This window comes from Octopus sinensis, linkage group LG3, assembly GCF_006345805.1.
Source record: "Octopus sinensis linkage group LG3, ASM634580v1, whole genome shotgun sequence".
Classification (NCBI taxonomy): domain Eukaryota; kingdom Metazoa; phylum Mollusca; class Cephalopoda; order Octopoda; family Octopodidae; genus Octopus; species Octopus sinensis.
In genome coordinates this window covers 165,462,066-165,487,666 of record NC_042999.1, presented here as the reverse complement: position 1 = coordinate 165,487,666, position 25,601 = coordinate 165,462,066, and the positions used below count along the sequence as shown (strand labels likewise).

General features: G+C 35.1%; 1 protein-coding gene across 4 annotated transcripts in view; it reads right to left on the bottom strand.

The window, feature by feature from the left end:
* LOC115209623 (cilia- and flagella-associated protein 300-like) overlaps positions 1-25,601 on the bottom strand; it is a 281,205-nt gene that overhangs the window by 215,660 nt on the left and 39,944 nt on the right. For all 4 annotated transcript variants that reach the window (XM_029778075.2, XM_036501588.1, XM_036501589.1 and 1 more), the window contains exons 6-7: positions 9,219-9,391; positions 7,891-7,957 (exon numbers count right to left, since the gene is read on the bottom strand). In XM_029778075.2, the coding sequence (XP_029633935.1) occupies positions 7,891-7,957; positions 9,219-9,391 (240 nt within the window). The remainder of the gene's footprint in view (positions 1-7,890; positions 7,958-9,218; positions 9,392-25,601) is intronic.

Below are 25,601 nucleotides of genomic sequence, written 5' to 3'. Positions count from 1 at the left end.
TGAACACATAAACCAGATTGACTTCATAATCACCAGGAAATGGAATAAACAACTAGCTGAGAATATTGTTCTTTCCAATGTACCATGCCACATGTTGATTAGCAACTTCAGGAGAAGAGATAGGTAGACTTACAGACATAAGAAAATTTAGAGAAAGAAGCTGTTGGAATGAAGAGATCATTAGAATAGACATAGGTTCAGCGAAGGATTACTTATGTCTAGGAGATAAAAACTTATAAGAATAAAAGATAACTGAGAGGAGACAATCTGCAAACCCGATCAGAAAGCTTCCAGCATGATTGAAGGTGACATGACAAGTATTGTAGACAGCTATAAAAGCTTAGATATCAACAGAGAAAATCTGAAAGAATGTGGGGGAGGCACAAGGAATAATATCAGTAGCTACAAGAAAAAATGGACATCAGGTATAGAGATAGGTGTCATAGAACACAAAACAATTTTCTTACTTTCCTTGCTATCTATACCTGATGTCCATTTTTTCTTGTAGCTACTGATATTATTCCTTGTGCCTCCCCTCTGTTGATATCTAAGCTTTTATAGCTGTCTACAATACTTGTCATGTCACCTTCAATCATGCTGGAAGCTTGTGTTCTGGATTGCAAAGCTGTGTCCCAATGCGAATCAAGATAAGGTTGGGGAATGATAGCAACACATAAATTGCTGGGAGAGGAATATGCACTTGAGAGAGATAGAGAGAGAGTCTGTTCTAAGTGGACTCAATGCAAAGATCCTCTATTGAAGTTGAGGGTCAAAAGCACAATTAAAGTAAGCAAAAAAAGAAGCAGATGAGCCATCAGCGATAGCTTCTAAGATGTTGCTATCATGTAGAACAAGCACAAACCACTTCCATAATCAATCAGGTATACCCAATATCATCATTGATAGCTAATAAAAAAAGAACTATAGAGGCATCAGACAGACGATGCTATAAGCATCAGTGGGTTGTTCCTACTATGAGCAACACGTTTTAAAATTTAAGTATCTTGGTTGCAGCCATGAACTGCTGTGTCAAAATACACAGCACAAAGCTAAAATAAAAAACCTGTCCACTTGGTCAGCCTACAAATAACTTTGCTTTATTTCTGATAATTTCTTAGATGTAATATGTACTGAATGACCTTGATAATACCTTTATGCCTTGTTCATGGTTGTACATGCAATATATATGGATGTTGTAAACATTACTAAACATTTATTTATTGCAATCTATTTTATACAAATATTATCCAATTATGCAGTTTCGAAAATTGAAGTTGACATGTGATTAATGCTTTTCATTCCTGTTTATCTTACAAATATTTAAATCAAATGAATATTGCAATCATAGATATTTGGTCAACTAGTTGTACAATATGATTTGTATTTATAGTCTTATATATGAATAAAACTGTAGCCTCCAGAAATTTTGTTACTTAATGAATGTAGTTAATCCTCCCTTCTTATGTCAGTTTACTTACTTGCAAATGTCAAGTATGGCAAAATGTTTTTCTTATATTTAAATTTCCTGCTTTACAACTCCCATTTAACTGCTGAAATAAAACTACAATGATTAATCCTCAATCAAATTTGGTCTTGTGTCCCTCCCTTTTAAATCCCATGTTAATTTTATGTTCTGAATTGCTCAACTCCCACACATCTTTTTTCCTACTTGCTGTAATTTCTTTAATGACCTCGTCTTTATCCTGTACACTGGCAGAAGTTTATGTATCGGCTAAGAATAGTGAATTCTCTTTTAATCCTCTTTAAGTGCTCTAATCTTTCATGAATGGCAGCCTACTGTAGTAAATACTGAAATTACATGTTCAATCTCTGTTGTAAATAAATATCAGCCTAACTGATTCTCTTGGTTTCTCTCAACAAAAATGAAAAAAATAACTTCATTCAGTTACAGATGGATCTTATATACATATACCTTTTACTTTTTGATATTCTTCAGTTGAGAGATGAACAATATTCATTTCTTTTTTTAGGCCCAGCTAAACTGAAGGTAGTGTGTGGTCAGCATTCAGCTTAGATAGCTGTCAATGACATTGAAACTGCCAACAGTTAATAATAAGCTTACTAGATGAGGGTAGTAGACTAGTCTTTTCCAATAAAACAAGTGATGTATTTAATCCCTTGTAGAGTTGTCAAGCCACTTACTGTGTTTGGGTAAAACATTTATAGCTTATTAGCAGAACATCACTGGAGATTAGATTAGGGATAGAATAGCCAAAATTAATAAATAAAATCCAAATGCAACATAAATATTATATAAATATCAAATAAGTTTATAATTAACAGTTACACAATATTGTATTGGCTCAAACTGAGATAGCAGGATTCTGTGAATAATTTTTTATGAGTAAGGATATACAAGTATAAAATTTGATAGTTGTTTCTATTTTCACCAGCCATTTCATTTTTTTCCTTAATGACATTATGATAAAGTGTTGTAGCTGACTAAAACAAAGTATTAGCTTACTAATGAAAGGTACAGAAGTGTGTATACTCATCATAACTGAGATATTTAACCCTCAACCCATTTCCACATAGCTATGAAAAATCATGGGTAGGTACAACTTAGTTATTGAATAATTGATAAAGTTGAAAGCCAAGTTTAATTCTTGGCAGAGGAAAAGGTTTCCCCAGACTTATTTTTCCATGATATCATCATCATCATCATCATCATCATTGTTGTTTAGCATCCTCCTTCCATGCTGGCATGGGTTGGATGGTTTGACAGGAGCTGGCCAGGCAGAAGACTACACCATACCTTTGTGTCTGTTTGGGCATGGTTTTTATGGCTGGATGCCCTTCCTAACACCAATGAACCCACAGAATGGGCTGAGTACTTTTAATGTGGCACCAGCACAAGCAAGGGCAGTTTGGCATGGTTTTTACAGCTGGATATACCTCCAAATGCCAACTATTTTATAGTGTGGACTGGATACTTTTTCGAGTAGCACCAGGGTGAACAAGTAACTTGCAAAACAAAGAATCGAGAGGGGAGGGGGCATAAGAGGAGGTGATCTTGTGTCAGACGATAAAATGTTAACAGATGTCTTGCTGTAGAGGAGATATATGGAGAGAGAGAGAGAGAGAGAGAAAGAGAGCAGAATGTGTTGCTGTAAAGAAGATACATGTTTACCTAACCGGAGGGAAGAGCAAGAGAGGGAGAGAAAGTGATCAAGAACAAGGGCAGTATTAATTCAAAGCCTTTATTAAAAGTAAGCAATTGAAAGAACAGAAACATTTTCTTTGACTTCAAAGAATATATATCTGAAGTTGTCATGAGAAATAATAATAATAATAATAATAATAATAATAATAATGAAATTATTGTATATAGTGCTCAGGTGTACCACAACTTGTCAAAAGTGCATGTAAAGTATATGCAGTAATGTACAAATGTCTGGAAAGGGAACAATGCATGAGTCAGATACATGCTTGCATGTGTATGGAGGGGGAAAATCAGGTGTAGTGTTGCCGAATCTCAGGAAGCATGGAAGTTTTGAAGGATGCAGTGCTCTGACAACTAACAACTGATGCCGGCAGTTTGTTCCATGCTTCAGCAACTCTCAGCGTGAAAAAATGTTTCCGAAAGTCATGGGAGCTGTGCTGTTTTCTGACTTTGTAAACATGTCCACGGGTGTTAGACAGGTGGAGTTTGAAAAGGTGCTCAGAGTTAGTGTTTGTAAGATGGTTAATAATTTTATGGGTGCCTGCCAAGTCAGCTGCCAGATGTCGGAGTTTCAATGTATCCATGCCCAGGGAAGTAATGCATTCAGAATATGGCAAATGCCTGATGGAGGGTAGAGACTGTAATACCAACCTACCTAAGAGTGACCCTGGTTCTATGATAGAATCTCTCTGTTTTAAAGTGATTCAAATTAAGAATGTACATCAATATTCCAAGCTGACTTAAGTTCCAAACACTAGCTTAATAATGACAAAGTTCTTTTACTAAATTCTTCCTTATTTTTAAAATTAATTGAAATTAAAATGATGTACTCCCACAGAAATACGGTAACAAAAGGATTAAATACAAGATTTTTTCCTTTCAGTGCAGACAATCATAAAAAAATACACATAACAATAGTATCAGCCTCAATAACATTATCAGCTCTCAACACTGTTGAGATGTAGACTAGCAGAAATAGGTTCAGAAGAACAACAACGATTGATATCCAACTGAGTCTTCTTGCTCCTTTTTTATTGTGGCAACTATAAAAACCTACAAACTGAATCAAACTGGACACTGTTGTTTATGAAGCAGGTGAAGGTGTAGAAAACTGGAGTGTTGGGTTTGAGGATTTGCACTCAGGTATTTCAAATGAAATACATATGTGCTGTACTAAATTGAAGATACACCAAATTAGTTTAGACAGACATAATTTTATGCATATTTCAAGCTTTGTCATCATTACTGTTATTGTTATCATCACTGTTGCCACCTTCACTACTCCCATCCTCCTCCTCATCATTTTTATGTTTGCATTTCCATATTTGCATGAGTTGAATGGTTGGATGGCTTCTGAGCACAGCATCTTACCACATGCTGCATTCCACTGCCATTGTCTTTGTGACTCTCAGCTTTTACTGCTTCTACACATACTTCTCTTGTTTTTCTCTCTTACTGTTTCCTTTCACTTGGATCTCCTGGCATTTCATTATCATCAATACACATTACAGATCTGTATAAACACAGTTATCTTTCTTGCACACATCAAGTTCCTCTTATACCCTGTTTTTCTCTCATGCACACCAACATTACACCCCCATGCTTGCTTTATTTCTCTCTAGCCTCCACACATTCTCTTCATGCAATGCCCAAATTTCGCTATCATGTAGTATCACATTTTGCATAAAAGTATTGTACAGTTTGCACCAAATATGAAGAGAAAAATCTCCTTGTTGCCAACAGAGGTCCTTGAATTTTTTCTAACCAGTTGTTATTCAAGTTACTATGCTTTCAGAGCACCCTCCTCAGCAGGATTAGGGCACCTAGATAACAGACACTATTAAATACTTCCAAGAAGTTTTCCAAATATTAAAAGTAATTTATTTTACTGTTGCTCTAACGAATAAGTACTCTTAAACATCTACTACACACAAAGTCTTTACTTACTGTCAGCCTAGCTGTAACTTCAGTACATATTTTCTGCATATCAAGTATAGTCGTTTCCCTGATAGCAACAGGGTCCTGTCTTATTTTATACTTACTAAGGCCTCACAATTTTGTTCCTACAGACAGTTGTAATTGATTTGAGAACTATAATAAATAGGAAAGGGCTGAGAACTGTTTAAGTGCAGACTAAATTCCTCACTGAACTCTTGCCAACTACCACTTTGCTAATAGCATCTTTATACATGGCTTGCATTGCTCTCACACACCATCTATCTACACCTAGTTTTCATAGAAACCACTGTGGTAATTTCTTACATAAATACAAGACCAATAATCTGAGGTGGGCAAGGGACAGTCAATTATATCAACCACAATAATTGATTGGTACTTATCTTATCAATGACAGAAAGACAATAGGCAATATAAAGCCTGGTGTGATTTGAACTTAGAATGTAAAGAGATGTAACTAAATACCACAGGAAATTTTATCTAATGCTCTAATGATTCAGCCAATCCACCAACCTTCATTCTAAATAATACTTCTTTTGAATTTTAACTAATTGTATAGAAATAGAGTTGTTGATTAAGCTGATTCCAGTATATTACTTGTGTCCACTTTATTGACTCCACAGGAATGAAAGACAAAGTTTTGTTTGTTAGTATGGGATATTTTTATATTAAAAGACTGAGAGTTAGAGAGAGAGAAAGGGCTGCATTGACAAACATACTATGATACAAAAATCTGACATGAAGTAGCCAATCAAGTAAATTAGTGACTGATGAAACTTTTAATGTAGTTCAACTTTACCACAATATTCACATATCATAAGTAGTTAAGGATATTGCTAATGTGAAGGACACCAACTTTCTGTGAACTACTCATCAGGCTATTGGTCTCTGACATATAAAGAATGATCAATGGCAGAATGAACACAAGAGAAATTATACTGATAGGCACTGAATTGGGAAAGGGATTTGCAAAAGCAAAGGAGATGATTACTTATGATAATTGATTTATATTAAACTAGCAGTTGTACTCAACCAAACTCATGTTTGTTAATATCCTAAATAGATACAGTCATGTGAATTTACTATATTTTAGATAAAGTATTTAAAAAAAAAAGATGCTGACAATGTTCAGCTAGTCCAGGAATGTTGACTGTTGCGGTCAAGCAATTTAGAAAGGGGTTCAAGGTAAGCTAATAAATAAATACAAATATAGATCCAACGGCCCCAAAAAGATGCTTCCCTATGCAAAACATCAACTATTTGAATAAGTGTGGCCTACAACTTGGAACATGTACACATACATTCAATATTAAGAATATTAGAAAGCAATGAGCAAGGGTCAGTTGCCTTTCAAGAGAAAGTTTTCTTAGAGAAATGTACAATTTAGTGACCAAATAGAATACATCAGCTTAGGTACAAGAGTACTTCCTGAACTTAAACATCCTCTGACTAACAGCAATTCAAACTGAACCTAAGTTTTGCTAAAGTTACCAAATTATCTCTGTTCTTTAGTCTATGAGAACCTGAAATAAGTGTGACATCTACCTCTCTAACTAAGACTAATAATATTAATAAAAACTTTCAACAATAGTTCCAAATTAGACAATATAATTTATAAGATGTTTTTGTTATATTACAAACTACAGCAATGCTAGTGTGATAGTTGAGCTTATATTTATGTATTAAGTCTGACCTATAATAAGACTAACATTAGCATGATAGTTAGTTTTGCATTCATCTAAAAATTAGGATTTTCCTGATGAGATTATAAACTGTTACATGATCAAGTGAAAAGATAAAATGATGATCTACATATTAGCAAAGTAGAGTAAGAGGTGACCTTCAGGTGAATCATGTAAACAATCCAGTTCTAGGTCAACATTATTTCATTGCTAATGCTTTTAAGAATAATATGAAGGTCAATTTTCACCCTCATAATATAAATATATGAAAAATATATCCATATATTAACAAAATAACTTTAATATTATTGGGGTTTCATGAAATATAAGTAATTCTATGATGGTTATGTGGTTATTTTGAAAATTCTTCAAAGAATGATGACTGTGCTCTGCATTGTTATGAACTGCCCTTTGGCAAGGCATAGCACCCATTCAGCCACTCTGCCAGGGATACGATAAAGTCATGGGGTTGCACATGGCAGATTGTGAAGACATGGAAGAGCTCGAGTGATCCAATGGTGCTTCTTACATTGATTCTGAGCAGAGGAATCCGAGATGATCAACAGTCAAGATCACCAAGCACTATCAAGAGAGCAACTGCAATGCATCCCTAGGAATGGCATCCATGGTTGTGTAATCAGCTAATGAAAGATTCATTATGACTCAATCAAGCTCCCAATTCAAATTCATAATAATGAAACTGGATGGTGACAGAGAGTCATGGGAATCCATGAAAGCAGAGGAAAAAACATTATCAATACAAGATATATTTGACATCATTAATGTGAGAGTGAGAGCTGCAATGAAAAGAAATAAGTAAAGAAACAATTTCCGAAAAGATTTATTATTGCTGATATATATACATACATATATATATACATATATATATATATACATATACATATACATATATATATATATATATACATATATGTATATATATACATACATAAATGCATACATATGTAGATATATATATATATATATATACATACATATATACATATGTGTGTGTGTGTGTGTGTATATATATATATCAAAAATATAATTGAATTAAAAGTAACTCACGTATGCTGTAACCTTATAGACAGAAGAAACAATTCTAGGTTGTTGAGAATCTGGAACTTTTTGAGCACTAAAAGAAGAGCAGCAGAATTTTATTAAGTGATAAGAAATCATCAGTAAAATAGATATTAATTACATTAGTTTTGTTCCAATTACTTTCCATTCTCTTTTTGGTGGGCCAGAAAGAGTTAATTATCATCATCATCATCATTTAATGTTTGTTCTCCATGCTGGCATGGATTACATGGTACCCCTGTACTGTTCTTTTAAGCCTGGTACTTATTGAATTGGTCCTTTCCTTAACTGCTAAGTTATGGGATGTAACTATGCCAACACTAGTTGTCACATCGATCGGGGACAAGCACAGACGCAAAGACACACACACATACACACACATGGCATGCTTCTTTCAGTTTCTGTCGACCAAATCCACTCACAAGGCTTTGGTTGGCCCAAGGCTATTGTAGAAGACACTTGTCATTTATTTATTTTGTTTTTTTCAGTTAAAGAAAATTAGTTTTAAATGCTTTCATAAAGTGAAATATTTGGTAATTATGCTGCATGATGTTCTAAATCATTTTATCCAATCCTTTTATTTGATTGCTATTTTTTTTCCTGTTCTGCTCATTTAATACTCAACAGAGTAGCAAGAATGTAAAGATTTTGCTAATTCACAACAATATATAGTATATGGATACTATAACAGGTTGGGCTTTAGAATAAGTTTCAGAATGAGTCAAGTAAAAGTTTATAATACTAGAGATAACAATAATGAATTAGGATTGTATTTTGTTGAGTTTCTCATTTCAAATTTTAAATAAAATTTGGAAGCTGGGAGATTGATTAAAATTAGAAGAAATATGCGAAAGAAAAAGTTGCATTTTTCATATGAGATATAAATTTATAATAAAATTTGTTCAATTATAATGTTATTTAACAAGATGAGACTCACTCTACATATTTTTCATGCACCAAGTCTAGGACAAGTCACCCTGGTAAAGCCTATCTATCTCCAAGTTACTGATGATGGTTAAATTCACAGACAAAGTACTGAAATGTGATGGCTCCAACCAGAAATCCAATCATCTTACAGAAGGGATATTTGGCTTTAGATATCAAATATATAACTTTACATATAAAAAAATCAGTTTATTAAAATAAATGAATGTACAGACTTATTAAACCCTAACAGCTCATTGTTCTGATCAAATGTTTTCCGATTAGAACTGACTATGCTGACTAATTTGTGAAGGACTATCAACATTCCATTTGCAAAGTAAGATTCTCAGTTTATGCTGTTGTAAGAGAAATAAAATAGAAAAATAGCTTACCACACTAATTCTTTATATAATTTCTTTACCATATCTTCATAAGGTCCAAAATCATCTTCAAACTGGCAAACTTTTCCACCCAAACATAAGTGCTTCAGTAAGCAAAATAAAAATTCTTCTTTTTCACTGGGTGAATATAGGTTGTAATTATCACTTTCTTCTAGTAGAAGCATCTGTTTTTACCAAATAGAAAAAAAGTGTATAATAGTAACAACAAATATATTTATTGTAAACATGACTGTGTTTAATTTAATGATTGAAAATAATATGACAGTTGAAAAAGTGAAAATAATAATTACTTTTGTATAAATCATTTTTTTTCTATAAGGCAACTGGCTACAGAGATTCCTTAGCATATTTCTAGTACTTAATTTATCAACCTCCAGAGACTAGAAATGCAAAATTCTAGCATGAATTTTGAAGCAAGAAAATTAAAACATCCAGTCAATGATTCCTTTGTTTTGATGAGTTCTACTGGTTGGTAAAGCATATTTTTAATGATAAATTGTATTAGAAGTAAATGTGTTGATTTCTTACTGAAGAAAATAGGCTTCAGGTTTTTAGAAGTGAGGAAATGAGATAGCTCAAAGTCCATAACTTTCTCATAGGTATTTATATGAAGCAGCTACAGCTAGAAGGAAACTACAGGCACTCCATGAGCTAACTCCATTCTACCAAAATATATCAATTTATTTAAACTAAAGACACAACCAACTTTGGAAGATTCTGGATGGAGATAATTAAGTCAGTCCTAGTTTGTTATATCTTCTTTAATATATTGACTACCAGAAGAATGAAAAACAAAGTTGATTATTGAGATCAGAGCTTAGAATAGAGAGAAATGAAACTAAATAGTCAGGTATATCTGTTTCTTGAACAAAACACTCTTCAGAAAAAGAATATATATTAAAATGTTACCAAGAATATATTAACTCTGTAGTGGAATCATGATTAGTAACATTGTAATTTGTTTTGTCTCGTTTTATATTTTTATCTAGATATTTCTGACAAACTTATGTACTAGTTATTACTCTTTATATACTGCTCTTAGCATATCTGATTGTGTCAACAACATTTAACTAATGATTAATCCGCCAACTGTGTCACCCAAGTCTGTCATTAACTGAATTCCGAAACCTGCCATTTACATTATGTCATTAAATAAACTGCACCATTACAATAAATAGAATATATAAACATGTCTGTAGCATAGAATGCAGCTAAAAACTTTTTTTAAATGGATTTAGACAGCAAGTAAAATATTGATTTCTTTTGACATATATGCAACACTAAGAAATGCAGAAGGAGAATAGTCAGTAGATTTTTGCTGTTTTTTTTTTAATATTAACTCTGAAGAATAAAAAGAAAGCCCTACTATGACTTGCACTCAGAACAAAGAACAAATCTGAATTTGACTAAGTATCGTTGTTGGTTCACCACCCTCAAATGTTAAGAATATATGGCTAGTGGGAAGAGTGGTGTGAAATGGTGGTTAATCATAAGTGTTTACAACCTGGTTTCAATTCCTTATAACAACAGCTGTTTTGCTAACAGCTTTGTTAATACGACTCATTAAAACAAGCTTCATTTCAACTCATTTGAAGAAATCAATAATTAGCGATTCATTGATGGTTATCTCTGATAAATCACAATGACTCATTTCTCTGATAGAAATAAGCAAAGTGTGTGTGTGTGTGTGTGTATGCATTGGCTAATGAAGGTGATGGGCTCTTGGCATTTATCTCACCAATTCAAACTTTGTTTGATAGTTTTGTATCAGCAAATGGATCAGCTGCTTGTTTTTGCAAAGTACATTGATCTTTAAATTATCATTATCAGCAGTTTTACATCCTTTTCACTTCACTGGGAAATTTTCATCTCAATCTTGTTTCATCCAATCTGTGATGCATAACATAAGACCAACCCAATTTGGGCCAGAATGTGAAATGATGATGATGATGATGATGACAGTGATGGTGTTGATAATGAATTAATTTGAAGGGGGATGAGGAAGTGATTACATCTTTCTTAAGCTATTCAACTTTGTTTTAATGCCTACTTTTCCACTCTTGCATGGATTAGATGGAATTTGATGAGATTTTCTCCTCTGTTTCCAAGTAAGCTAGTTTCTCCTTTTGACTTGATATGTTTTCTTAGAAGATTGGAAATGAATGACACTGCATGTACAATGGTAAATTTGTTCGCGACCATCATGACAATGAAACAGATAAATTAGCACAATTGATGTTCCGTTTGAATTCTGTAGTTTGAAAACATAGAGGCAGAGCTTCCAAAATGTTCACTTTAGAGAAAATATTGGGTAAAGTAAGCAATATTCCATATGGTGATGAGACAGAGTAATTGCAATGAGAGAAAAATTGATGAGTAATTAAAAATAAACCTAGGTGGTATGGAAATAGTCAGCAAATTCAGGGAGCAGAGAACATCATAGAAGCTGCAATAGTGATTGTAGAGTATTGGTTAATGAAGACTTACCAATAAAGCAGACAGACCTTTGTGGAGAGACACTCAATATCTTGAGTGTATTTTATAATCTTTTACATGATTCAGCAAGTGCCTCATGTATGATACACAGTGTGTGTTACAAACGACATTATATGTGATGCATGTGTCTATCTTATGAATGATATACAGTGTTTATCCTATATATATGTACTTCATGTATAGCACAGTGTTATGACTAAATATATTTTATGTGTGACATACAGTGAGTATATTAAATATGAACAGTATGTAATTAATGTAAAACACAAGATGACATGCAGTGTGTATATTATGTATACAAGCCACTTTCATATATTGCATTATATTATTATTATTATTATAATATATATATATATATATATATATATATATATATATATATATATATATATATATATATTTATATATCCTACAAGTTCTGGCTGAGTGGTTAAGAAACTCACTTCATAAATATGAGGTCCTAGATTTGATTCCACTATTTAGAATCTCGGTCAAATATCTTTATCATAACATCAGGATAATCCAAGCATTGTGAGCAAATTTGGGTAGATGGAAACTGTTTAGAAGCCCATCATATGGATTGTGTCTGTAATTTAAAGGACAATCCTAATCACATATTACACCATTCTCATTTGGCTTGGGAAGTGTGCTAAGTGTACATGGTTCAGTGGAATACTCAGCCATTTACACATTAATTTAATGAAGTGAATGTTTAATTGATTGAACAGATTGAATTCTGATCATCAAAACCTACAGAGCATCAATTAGTTACTTAGCTTGTTGCTTCTCTTTTTGCTAGCCCTCTGTTTATTCTCCCTACATTGTATTACATTGCTAACATAGATAGTCTGTTTTTTTTATTCGCAGATAACAAAACAGAACTGATAGGGTACTGGACAACCAACTGATAAGTCAACAGTTCATGACTAACCACTGATGCACTGTTTCCAAGCTGTTGACCTTCAAATGCAAAGTAGACAGATCAGTGTTGAGTACATATCTCTTACATAGTAGACTATCCTTTGAGGAACTGGGAGAGGTTGATCAATTCAAACAAAAGTAGTATAGAGGTTCACTGCCCTACAGTACTGAGATTCTTTTTTTCTATCAGTGACCGTCTACTGTTTTATCAAAGGGAAGATTTACTTGTCACTACAATAACCATAGTGAACACTGGCCTTTGTAGTTTGGAAAAGAGTGACTGTGTAATTATAGATTGAGAAATACTGTAGCACCAAATGACAAACTAAACTAACATAAAATCTTCAAAACAATTTTTTTTTTCTTGATTCAACTTTCAACACTGAATCGCACAAATAAAAGTTCCAGTGTGTGGTTCATCTCTCCTGCAAAATATCAACTGACTTTGGAAGACAGTTAATCCTTCGTCATTTTAGAACAAATTAAGGGATGAGGATGAAAGCAGACCCATGATGGACATGCACTGTAAATTTTAAACTAGATATATTTCAAATTCTAATCTTACATTTAATTTTTTCTTTACATATATTGTTTTCTACCTTATGGATATTAGATTGTAAAATTTCCTTAAATGCACCTTTTACATTTCCAACTAAACTACAGAATGTCACTTCTTTCTCTTAGTTAACAAATGTATTAGTAAGATATGTTGTTTATAAACATTTCTACTGTTATCCTCGTTTTGACAAAATCGACAATTTGAATTGTCTGATTCCAAACCTTCTCTTTTTTTGAGTGTTTTTGAGACCAGCCTGACAATGCCTTTCACTTTTGGTATTTGTTTTTCTCAGAAACTTGAAATTCAAATTTTGTACCTAACATAGCTATTGTTCCATCTCTACAGCACTCACAGACACTATCCTGCAATAGCAATGGATTGTGGGTATTGCCATTTTCTGTGTTTGTGGGGTTCCCAGGATCAACAGTGTATCGATCAGGTTTCTCATATGAGGCAATACTACTACTGGGTGAAGAATCTGGGGTCAAAAGGGCACTTGGAGGAGTATGCTCTTGATTTGGCTGGCACTCTCCATTCTCAATATTACAACGAATAGGCATTTTGTGTGTGATCGGGTTTGTATATAATAAGCATTGAATGAATGCTTTTCACAAGAGATTCATTAGGATGATAAGACGTGCCTAAATAATTCCAGTAAAAATACAAGCACAGTGGTCGATGAATTTAGAGAAATAGGTGATAGCTATTGATATTTAGAAATTCTCAAAAATCGTTTTCCCATGACTGAAAGGAAGATGAAACCTTTTCCAAAACATGAGGTCAGGTGGTTGTTTCAAGAGGAGAACAAAAAACAAAAAAACTGCATTTTAATGAGCCAGAGTGAACACATAACATGCAAACACAAGTAGCTGGGAACATGATAGCACATCAGTCAATTTACCTAGTTGTATTGAAAATAAACCAAATGTTGCTGAATTGATCTCCTGCACAATTTGATCCTTAATGTCAATGTCCTGATCCTTTTTTGAACAAAACTATTCAATACTGAAATAGCTGCAAGTATTTTTCACTCATTTCCTCCCAATGTTCTGCCATTTTAAGAGCACCAGGTTTGATCAAACTTCTCCAATTATGTATGTTTTTTTCCCCTACTTTGCTAACTCCAGTGCTACTACAGAAAAAGCTTCAGTGATTTTTTGCCCTTGTTTCCAGATTCATCTTTTTTGAGAGCATTTGCCAGCTGTTCAAAAAACTTTCGTCCTTGTTCTCATGTTGAGGACAAACATTCTGTAAATTTTGCTTCAGCTTTGTTGGTTTCTGTAATAGGATCTTCTCAGATAGGGAAGATAAGGCAACATCTGACAAGAACCTTGAGGCTCAAGGAACTGAGTTGATCATCATATGTATCCAAATATTTACAGTGGGTTGAAAATTGCTACAAAGAGCTCCTGTGGTTTGTGCACACTCATTGGCTTCTCTGGTGGTTCACTGGCTTGTTTCAGATACAGATGTTGACAGACTTCACAATGTAAAATAGGTTGATAGCTATTGATATTTAGAAATTTCTCAAAATTTGTTTTCCCATGAATGTATTATGTGCTATCCACTTAAGTACTCTTGTGATCGCATTATTAATCTTCATAAGTCTTAACCTTTACAATGCTCTTGGGTATTAACCTTCATTAAAGACTATCCAGCAAATTTTCTGATAGACATAAAGATATCTGTTAAATACATAAAATATGGAGAATTTCTTATCTTTCAAAAACAAACTCACCAAATAAAATACTACACTATTAACATTCACACCCAAAAGGCAGCTGATCCCTACAAAAGTATATGACTTTCATTGTCCCTATTTGCATATGCATAAATGCATGCATGCAAGCTTGCATGTGTGTGTGAGCATGCAAGTGCATGCATGAATGTATGTAGTATATATGTATATAAGTATGAATGTGTACAAGTTTTTAATCAAGGACCCAGTATAATAAAGGTGTGATTAAAATAAAAGTTAAAAACAGAAATCCGAGTTATGCTGGTACATAAAACAGTGATGACATTGCCACTGCCACCACTGCTACTGTCACCAATGACAATGATGAAAATAATAATGATTTCAAATTTTGGGTGAGGGGCTAAGTCAATTACATCAACCCCAGTATTTAACTAGTATTTTTATTATTGACCCTGAAGGATGAAAGGCAAAGTCAACCTTGGTAGAATTTGAACTCAGAACATAAACAGAGAAGAAATGTCACTAAGCATTTTGCCCAGCATGCTAATGATTCTGCCAGCTCACTGCCTTAATAATGATGATAATAATAATGCAGCGGTTATGCTCTGATGCAGTAGCAGGCACTGGATCTTATGGCTGTCTTCATATAAAAAGACGGGCTACAGTAAATATTCTGCTCAATACCACAGATTTGCTTGTCAGTTGCTTGACCTTAACCAGCTGAGCAAGTCCCTTAGTGGCTGATGAAATGTGTTTCTCTGATCATGAGCAGGAGTAGTGGGTAAGCATCATAGCAATGTGTTCATAGGAATTCTTTGGGGTTTGAATAATTCACCTCTGGAAACAAGGGGACTTAGTTCATCGTCCTTAAACAACTCTCATTTAGGGACCTTTTGAGTGGGGTGGGCTACTCAACATGAAGAAAATTCTAACAGGGTCCCACCTGCAAGGTCATGGGTTATTTATCTTAATACAAGGCCACTATGTTGTGCACACATGGTTGTGATGCAAGCGCCTGGTGTACCCTTATCAGATGAATAGTCATGATGGGTATATTGGGCTTCATATATCTGTACCCTAGTGTCTCTTTGATGGTATGTATTACTTTCTCACTATGATAATAATAATCATTCCAGATTTTGGCACAAGGCCAGCAATTTTGGGGAGGGACTAAGTTCATTACATTGACCCCAGCGCTCAAGTGTTACTTATTTTATTGACCCCAGTAAAATGAAAGACAAAGTCAACCATGACAGAATTTGAACTCAGAATGTAAAGACAGATGGAATGCCGCTATGCATTTTGCTTGGAGTGGTAACTATTCTGCCAGCTCACCACTCCATTAATAATAATAACTTCCCTCCATATCTATTATTATTATTGTTGTTATTATCAACAACAACAACAACAATGGTTTCAAATTTTGCCACAAGGGCAGCGATTTTGGGGGAGGAAATGAATCGATTACATTGACCCCGGTATTCAACTGGTATTTATTTTATTGACTCTAAAAGGATGAAAGGCAAAGTTGACCTCAGCAGAATTTGAACTCAGAATGTAGTGATGAGCGAATTACAGTTAAGCATTTTATCTAGTACACTAATGATTCTGCCAGCTCACCACCTTAATAATAATAATAATAATAATAATAATAATAATAATAATAATAATAATAATAATGATAATGATAATAATAATAAATTTGGAGGGAAGTGATGGTAATGGTTGTCAGAAAGTTGGTCAATTGGCAATAGTCCAAGAGACTAAAAAATCCTGAGGGATTCTGACAAGAACTGAACAATAATAGTAACATGAACAACTCCCTCTATCCCTATCTCTCTCTTTCCCTTTGTATATATATATATAAATAATGAAAGATATAACATCATAATTAAAAATTTACGTATGCTCACTAAAGACCCTAAGATGAACCATATTCTACAAACACAAATTCATCAAAAGTAAAGAACAACCAAAATCACCACTAAAGAGAATACTGACAGGTGCAAAATTATACCTAACAATACACACACATACACATGCGTGCGCACACACACACACACACATGCGTGTGCGCATGCACCCATATGATAGATCAAGATTCAAGTGAATCAGGTACTTAAATGGTGAGGCACCAGGCGAGGTCGAAAAGTGAAATGTGTACCCAACAAAAATAGATGAAAATACACAAGGATACCAAAGTACAGGCAGAAAGACATTCAGGTTATGCATACAATTAACTGTAGCCGACAGAGTATATCAATAGCCCTGAGACTAATCAAGAAACAGACATTGCACTAAATGTACAGTCTATAATATACTTTGGATCTATGCAAGGAGCAGGTTCCGAGAGAGGTGGATAATAAATGAAAAAATAACAACAGATGGATATGTGTCAATGCACTACAGCTGTTTCCAGCAAATTTTTAATTGATTAATGGAGACATTACACCATTAGAAAAAACTGTTTCCATCAGGTGAATACACGAACCATAACATTTAAAAACGTTCAAAATCCAATGGGATGTGCATCTTCATGATTCTATGAGCCTTGCTTCTCATAGAATGAATTTGTTAGTTCAGTTTGGTAGTATTATAGGAGAAAACAAGACGTTACGTGCAGGGTAATGAAGATTTATAATGATGAAAGAAGTTAGAGGATGAAGTAAGAGGGGGAGTCGGATAGTGAAGCATCTCACTACTCCTACAACAAAAAGTTGGTTTCTTTCATCTTTTAATTTTATTCAACAACCAGTTTTAGGGTTAAATAAGTGCAAGGTCACGTAGTTATTTACTCTTTTACTCTTTTACTTGTTTCAGTCATTTGACTGCGGCCATGCTGGAGCACCGCCTTTAGTCGAGCAAATCGACCCCGGGACTTATTCTTTGTAAGCCCAGTACTTATTCGATTGGTCTCTTTTGCCGAACCGCTAAGTAATGGGGACGTAAACACACCAGCATCGGTTGTCAAGCAATGCTAGGGGACAAACACAGACACACAAACATACACACACACACATACATATATATATATACATATATACGACAGGCTTCTTTCAGTTTCAGTCTACCAAATCCACTCACAAGGCTTTGGTCGGCCCGAGGCTATAATAGAAGACACTTGCCCAAGATGCCACACAGTGGGACTGAACCCGGAACCATGTGGTTGATTAGCAAGCTACTTACCACACAGCCACTCCCGCGCCTATATTATTTATATATTTATTTATTTGATAGCCTTGTATATATACTCTTTTAAAACCAAATGACTACAAAATCGAGACAATATGACTAAAATTATACGATGGTGGGAAGGGTATGAAACAAGAAGAGTGGCCAGCATATCAATAATTAGATAAATAAAGGAGTATACAGTAGAAGGCATACCATAAAGAATTATACGAAAGCAAATGGATAATGGTAAAAGAAGGTTTATAATAAAAAAAGATTATAAGAAAAATTTTGGATAATAATAAAAAATAAAATTATTAGATGGTGAATATGCAAATAATATCGTAAGAATTAAAAAATAATTAAGAAGTAGTTAAAAAAAACATAAAAGAAAAAAATTAAAGTAAAATAGAATAAAGTAAGGATAAATAAAATAAGGATAAAATAAAGTAGCGAGCAAAAGGTAAATTAGAGAATAATATTAATAATAAAAATAATAATATAATAATAGAAATATTAAAATTACTAAGTCTCTCTAAAGGAGATTACGGCAGCGTTACTGGATATTAATAGTTATCGCCATACTAATATGGCAGTCTATAAATATAAGACTAAAGCTGTCGCTGATTAGCTCCAAGAGGCCACCGCCTCTAGCTAGCTATATGACACACGAACCTGCGTCCATTACAACCTTCGAACAGGGGAGGTCAGCCGCTTCACCTTGCTAGCCAGACATCTGCAGACATGTTTCAGGGTTGTTGCCCTTTATCAATGCAGCGTAGTCAGAACCAGCAGGTGTCACTACTGACCGTCTGTAATGGACGCAGGTTCATGTGTCATATAGCTAGCTAGAGGCGATGGCCTCTTGGTGCTAATCAGCAACAGCTTTAGTCTTATATTTATAGACTGCCATATTAGTATGGCGATAACTATTAATAATATAATTATAGAACGTATAATAACCAAAATTCAATAAATAAGTATAATGTTAGGAAATGAATAAAAATATACGAAAATATAAAAATAAGAAAGCAGTATGGTATACATGTGTGTGTGTCTGTCTGTATGTAGAGGAGGTAGACCCATGAAGACATGGATGAAGTGGTGAGGCATGGTCTTTGAATACTGGGCCTCATGGAGGCAATGACAAGTTACCAGGACCTTTGGCAATATGCTGTGTGTGAGAAGTCCCAATAAAGCCCAATGAAACCATAGTCATGGCCAATGCTGGTGTCACATAACAGGCTCCCATGCCAGTGACATGTAAAAGGCACCCTTGGCAATATGCCGTGCTTGAGAAGACTCACCAAAACAAGTAAAATCATAGTTGTGGCTGTTGCTGGTGTCATGTGGATAGCACCAACGCTGGCGGCATGTAAAAAGCAACCATTACACTCTTGGAGTGGTTGGCATTACGAAGGGCATCTACTTGTATAAACCATGCCAAATCAGATTGGAATCTGGTGCAGCTCTCCAGCCTAGCAGTTTCAGTCAAAGTATCTAACCCATACCAGCATGGAAAGCAAACACTAAATGAATGATGATGATGTGTATATATATATATATATATATATATATATATAATATATATATATATTTATTGGCTAAACTGGCAAAATGACCATTCCTAAATACAACAATATCTGTTTCAACACACGATTTCACATCAAAAATCTTGCAAAACAAATATATAAACGTATATATATATATATATATATACATAAATATTTATATATGGCTGTGTGGTAACAAGCTTGCTTCCCAACCGCATGGTTCTGGGTTCAGTCCCACTGCATGGCACCTTGGGCAAGAGTCTTCTACTATATTCTCAGGCTGACCAAACTAGATGGAAGCTGTGAAAAAAAGCTGATTGTATGTATGTATGTATGTATGTATGTATGTATGTGTGTATGTGTGTGTGTGTGTGTGTGTATGTATGTATGTATGTATGTATGTATGTATGTATGTATGTATGTATACATACACATATATATTTGTAAATATCTAAGTGTGTATGTCTTGGGTCTTTGGGTCAAGCAACGGTGGGGGGAAAACACAGACACAAAAAACATACACACATAAAAATATATATATATATATACATACACATGTATATATGATGGACTTCTTTCAGTTTCCGTCAACCAAATCCACTCACAGTGCTTTGTTCAGCCCAAGGCTATAGGAGAAGCTGTTTGCCCAATGTGCCATGCAGCAGGACTGAAACTGGAACCATGTGGTTGGGAAGCAAGCTATTTACCACACAGCTATGCCCGCGCATATTTATATATACATGTTTAGGGAGCGGTGAATAAAATGTCATCTAAATTATGTAAAAATGAAAATAATACTGACAGATATTGACAGATATATGTACCAAAATTGAAAAAAAGTATCTTGAGATACTAAAGAGTAGAGTTATTCAATAAAATTGTCATTGGCCTCCAGACAACTTCATAATCTCCTGCAGCTCTTCTGAACGGTCTCCTTGTTTAAGTTGGTGAATGCTGCCATAATCCTTGTCTTCAGTTCATCTTTGGTGTTAGGAGTTTTGTTAATCTCTTGCTCAATTGTGCCTCACACATAATTATCAAGTGGGTTGCAGTCTGGGGAGTTAGGTGGCCACAGAAATTGTCTAACAGCCATGACTGGGTTCTCCTGCTTGTGTGGCATGGTGCAGAGTCTTGTTGCCAGACATAGTCTTCCAGCATCCACTCTCTTGACCCAGGGCAACACTACCTCCTGCAGGCTCTTGATGTAGGCCTATGTGTTGAGTATGAGGCTGTGTGGCAAGATGAATAGAGGCATAATGTTGCCATCACTAGTGATCACTCCAAACACCATGATGTTGACTGGATGTTTGATTTTTAACACTCTTAGTACATGTTTTGGAGACACGGCAAGCCAATGGTTGTTCTGTGTGTTCACCATCTGATCCTGCCAGAAATTTTTCTTGTCTGAGAAAAACCAAAGCATGGAGGGCATGCATGAGTTTGTTCAAAAGCTTCGTAGTGCAGTCTTTCTTCTTGTCCTTGATGGCTTGGGATAAAAATTGGCCCTTTCTCATCTTGTATGAGGAATACCAAATGTCTTCAAGTACTACCTGCCTGATAAGAAACTCAGACATTCCAATGTCCCTGGCGATGATAGACCTGATTGACTTGGGGGGGATCATTGTCAATCATGGCCTGGATCTCACCAGCAAATTCAGTAGCTCTTTTCTTATCAGAATGATGAGAATGTTTCGAGCTGCCGTACCATCACCATTAGACTCATCCAACTCTTTCTGAATCCTCTGCACTTTCCTCAGATTGACACCCAAACACTCTGAAATGTTTGTATTGGAGCTGCTGGCACAAATGCCAAGCAGTGCAGCATGTCGTTCCCAAATTTCTGGCAGAGTGAATTGCAACATCATGCTGCTTTTCTCACAGATGGTGCCCAACTGACCCTACTATACTGCGTTGTTGACAAAATCAAAAACAAACAATGTGCATGCACGAAATTAAAAATACAAAATGGCGATGATTTACCCATTGCAACCTGTTATTACATTTATATATATTCCAAGAAAGTTAGAAGTTGTGAATCTAACTAAGGGATAATATCTATCCAATATACTGCCGGTAGAATACCCAATTATTAATACACAAGTGTTTTTATGGCATTGCAATTACATTACCTAGTGTACTAAATGGGTGAAGGTAAAGAGTTATTTTACCATTAATTTATATAGCAATAAGAAAATGGAGGAGATCAATAGGTGGTTCAAAAAACTTTTAGACATTATACTATGTCAATTTATTTATTTATATACTAAAATGACAATTACAAGAATATACATATGTATAACATATTCTGCTTTACATATAAAATATATAAAGATACCAGTAATTATTACAATATATAACATACAGGACTGTATGTTATATATTTTAATAATTACTAGTATCTTTATATATTTTATATATACATATACACATATTCTTGTAATTGTCATTTTAGTAAATAAATAAATAAGTTGACATAATATAATGTCTTAAAGTTGATGAACCAACTATTGATCCCCTCCATTTTCTTATTGCTCTCTCTCTCTCTATATATATATATCATCATCATCATCATCATTTAACATCCATTTTCCATGCTAGCATGGGTTGGACGGTTCGACCAGGGTCTGGTAAGCCATGGAAGCTGTACCAAGCTCCAGTCTGATCTGGCAGTGTTTCTACAGCTGGATGCCCTTCCTAACGCCAACCACTCTGTGAGTGTAGTGGGTGTTTTTTATGTGCCACTGGCACAGGAGCCCACACAGGGTGGCAAACGGCCATGATCGGTTGGTGCTTTTACATGTCACCGACACGGACGCCAGTCAGGCGATGCTTGTAACTGCTACGCTCGAACGGTGCTTTTACGTGTCACCAGCACTGGTGTCTTAACTACAATTACCATTCAAATTTTTGATGTTGACGAACTTGACTCAACAGGTCTCCTCAAGAACAGCGGGTCACTCTACAATCCAAGGTAAGCACAGCAGGTCATCCTGCAAGCCATGAACTCACTTCATTTGTCGGGTCTTTGAAGTCACAGCATATCTCCAGAGGTCTCGGTCTTTCGTCATAGCTACAGTGAGGCTCAAAGTACGAAGGTCATGCTTGACCACCTCGTCCCATGTCTTCCTGGGTCTACCTCTACCCCAGGTTCCTTCAACAGTTTGGAAGCGGCACTTCATACATCTCTCCTCGTCCATTCTTAGTACATGACCGTACCAATGCAATCGTCTCTCCTGCATGCTGCATCCAATGCTTCTTATGCCCAACCAGGACGCTCACACTCTGTCGTGCATGGACACTAACATTACACATCCAGCGGATCATGCTAGCTTCATTTCTTTCAAGCCTATGCATGTCCTCTGCAGTCACGGCCCATGTTTCACTGCCATGAAGCATGGCAGTTCGTACACATGCATCGTACAACCTACCTTTCACTCTGAGCGAGAGACCCTTTGTTGCCAGTAGGGGGAGAAGCTTCCTAAACTTTGTCCAAGCTATTCTTATTCTAGTGGTAACGCTCTCTGAGCATCCACCCCCACTACTAACTTGGTCACCTAGGTAGCAGAAACTATCAACTACTTCTAGTTCCTCCCCAAGGAGTGTAATGGAATCTGTTTTCTGAGTATCAATGGTGTCAATTGCCCCTGTGCATCTGCCGCACACGAAAGCTATCTTCTCGGTTAATTTTCCTTGGATGTTGCTTACACTGGGTACATCTTATGGAGTTTCTACCTACACCTTTTCTACAGATCGAGCAGGGCCACCTACCTGAAGGGGTGTGTGGTGAGTTTGCCTTTCTGCTTACTAGAACTTTGGTCTTTGCTACATTGACTCTCTCTCTCTCTCTCTCTCTCTATATATATATATATATATATGCATTTATGTGTTTATTCCAGGTGAAGGCCAGTTTATGAGGTTACCTTTATGGATGGGAAACCAAGGGTAACACAATAAAGCAGCCTTCATCAGGAAAAAAACAGACTGCTCTACTTCTTAGAGTGTGCTTCTGGATTTATGTTTTTCTAAATATATATATTATATATATATATATATAATATATATATATATATATATGTTTTTCTATATATATATATATATATATATATATATATATATATATATATATATATAAGTTGTGGTGAATAAACTGTCATTTAAATTACACAAAAATGAAAATAACACTGACATCTCATTTTAACAGATATATTTACCAAAATTACATAAACAAAATATCTTGAAACACTAAAGAGTAAAGTTTATTCAATAAAATCGCCATTGGCTTCAACCACGGCCTCCAGAAGACTTCAGAATCTCCTGCAACACTTCTGGATGGTCTCCTTGCTTAAGTTGGTGAATGCTGCCATAATCCTTGCCTTCACTTCATCTTAGGTGTTAGAAGGAACTTTGTTGGTCTCTCTCTCAACTGTGCCCCACACATAATTATCAAGAGTGTTGCAGTCTGGGGAGTTAGGCAGCCAGATTTTAAGGGTAATGTGGTAGCAGAAATAGCCATGACTGGTAGCCATGAGTGGGTTCTCCTGCTTATTAAGCATGGTGCAGAGTCCTGTTGCCAGATATAGGTTATTCCAGTATCCACTTTCTTGACCCAGAGCAATACTACCTCCTCCAGGCACTTGATGTAGGCCTCTGTGTTGAGTCTGAGGCATAAAATCACCATCACTAGTGACCACTCCAAACACCGTGATGTTGACTGGATGTTTGATTTTTTTATCCTTTTCAGTACATGTCCTCAGATCGACACCCAAACACTCTGAAATATTTGTATTTGAGTTCCAGTGCAAATGCCAAGCAGTGCAGCATGTTGTCGTTTCCAAATTTCTGATAGAGTGAATTGTGTCATGGTGCTGTTTTGCTTGCAGATGGCCCAAATGACCCTACTATACTGTGCAGTTGACAAAATAAAAAACAAGCAATTTGCATGTGCGGAATTAGAAATATAAAATGGCGGCAATTTACCCATCGCAACCTGTATGTATATATATATGAAATGTGTGTGTGTGTGTGTGTGTGTGTGTGTATGTGTGTGTGTGTGTATATATATATATATATATATATATATATGTGTGTGTGTGTGTGTGTGTGTATGTGTGAAAGCACGTGGCTTGGTGGTTAGGGTAACCAGCTCATAATCTTAAAGACATGAGTTCAATCCCAGTGGTACGATGTGTCCTTGAGCAAGACTTTTTTTTATTTCACATTGCTCCAGTCCACTCAACACACACACACACACTTTTTCCCTGCTCTTATCTATCATTATCAATCACACTCATTTACTAATTTTGATCTTGTTGCAATGAAAAGCACCAGCTCTTTTCATGAAACTAGTTTTCTATGAATATATATTCCTTGGTATAAGTTTATCATTAGTTTTACAGTTGAGTGGCTTAAAGTTATATATATATATATATATATACCGGAGTAAACATAAATGTGAAACAAGGTGGAAAAAAGAGTACTCAAATACCAGTGGTAGAGTAATATGCTTTATTTAAAGCAGCAGAAAATTCAACAAAATCTGTTACTCTGAGTTTCCCGTTGCAAAAAATTGTCCGATGAACGGCAACGGGAAACTCAGAATAACAGGTTTTGTTGAATTTTCTGCTGCTTTAAATAAAGCATATATATATATATATATATATATATATATATATGTGTGTATGTGTGTGTGTGTTATGCATAGACACTGCTATGTACATGGAAACAGATAAACAGAAAGACAACTGCAGTTATTGAAAGGCAAATTATGCGACATCGTTTCACTGTGATGACTTTCAATAAGTTTAGATGAAGTACCTGCAGTCTAAGTTATGTAATTTGGGAATTATGAAGCAGAGTTACTTCCCTCAAAATTTAGATGTTGGTAATAATAATAATCCTATCTACTATAAGCACAAAGCCTGGATTTTTGTGGGGAGGAAGACAATCGATCACATCGGCACCAGTACTTGACTGAT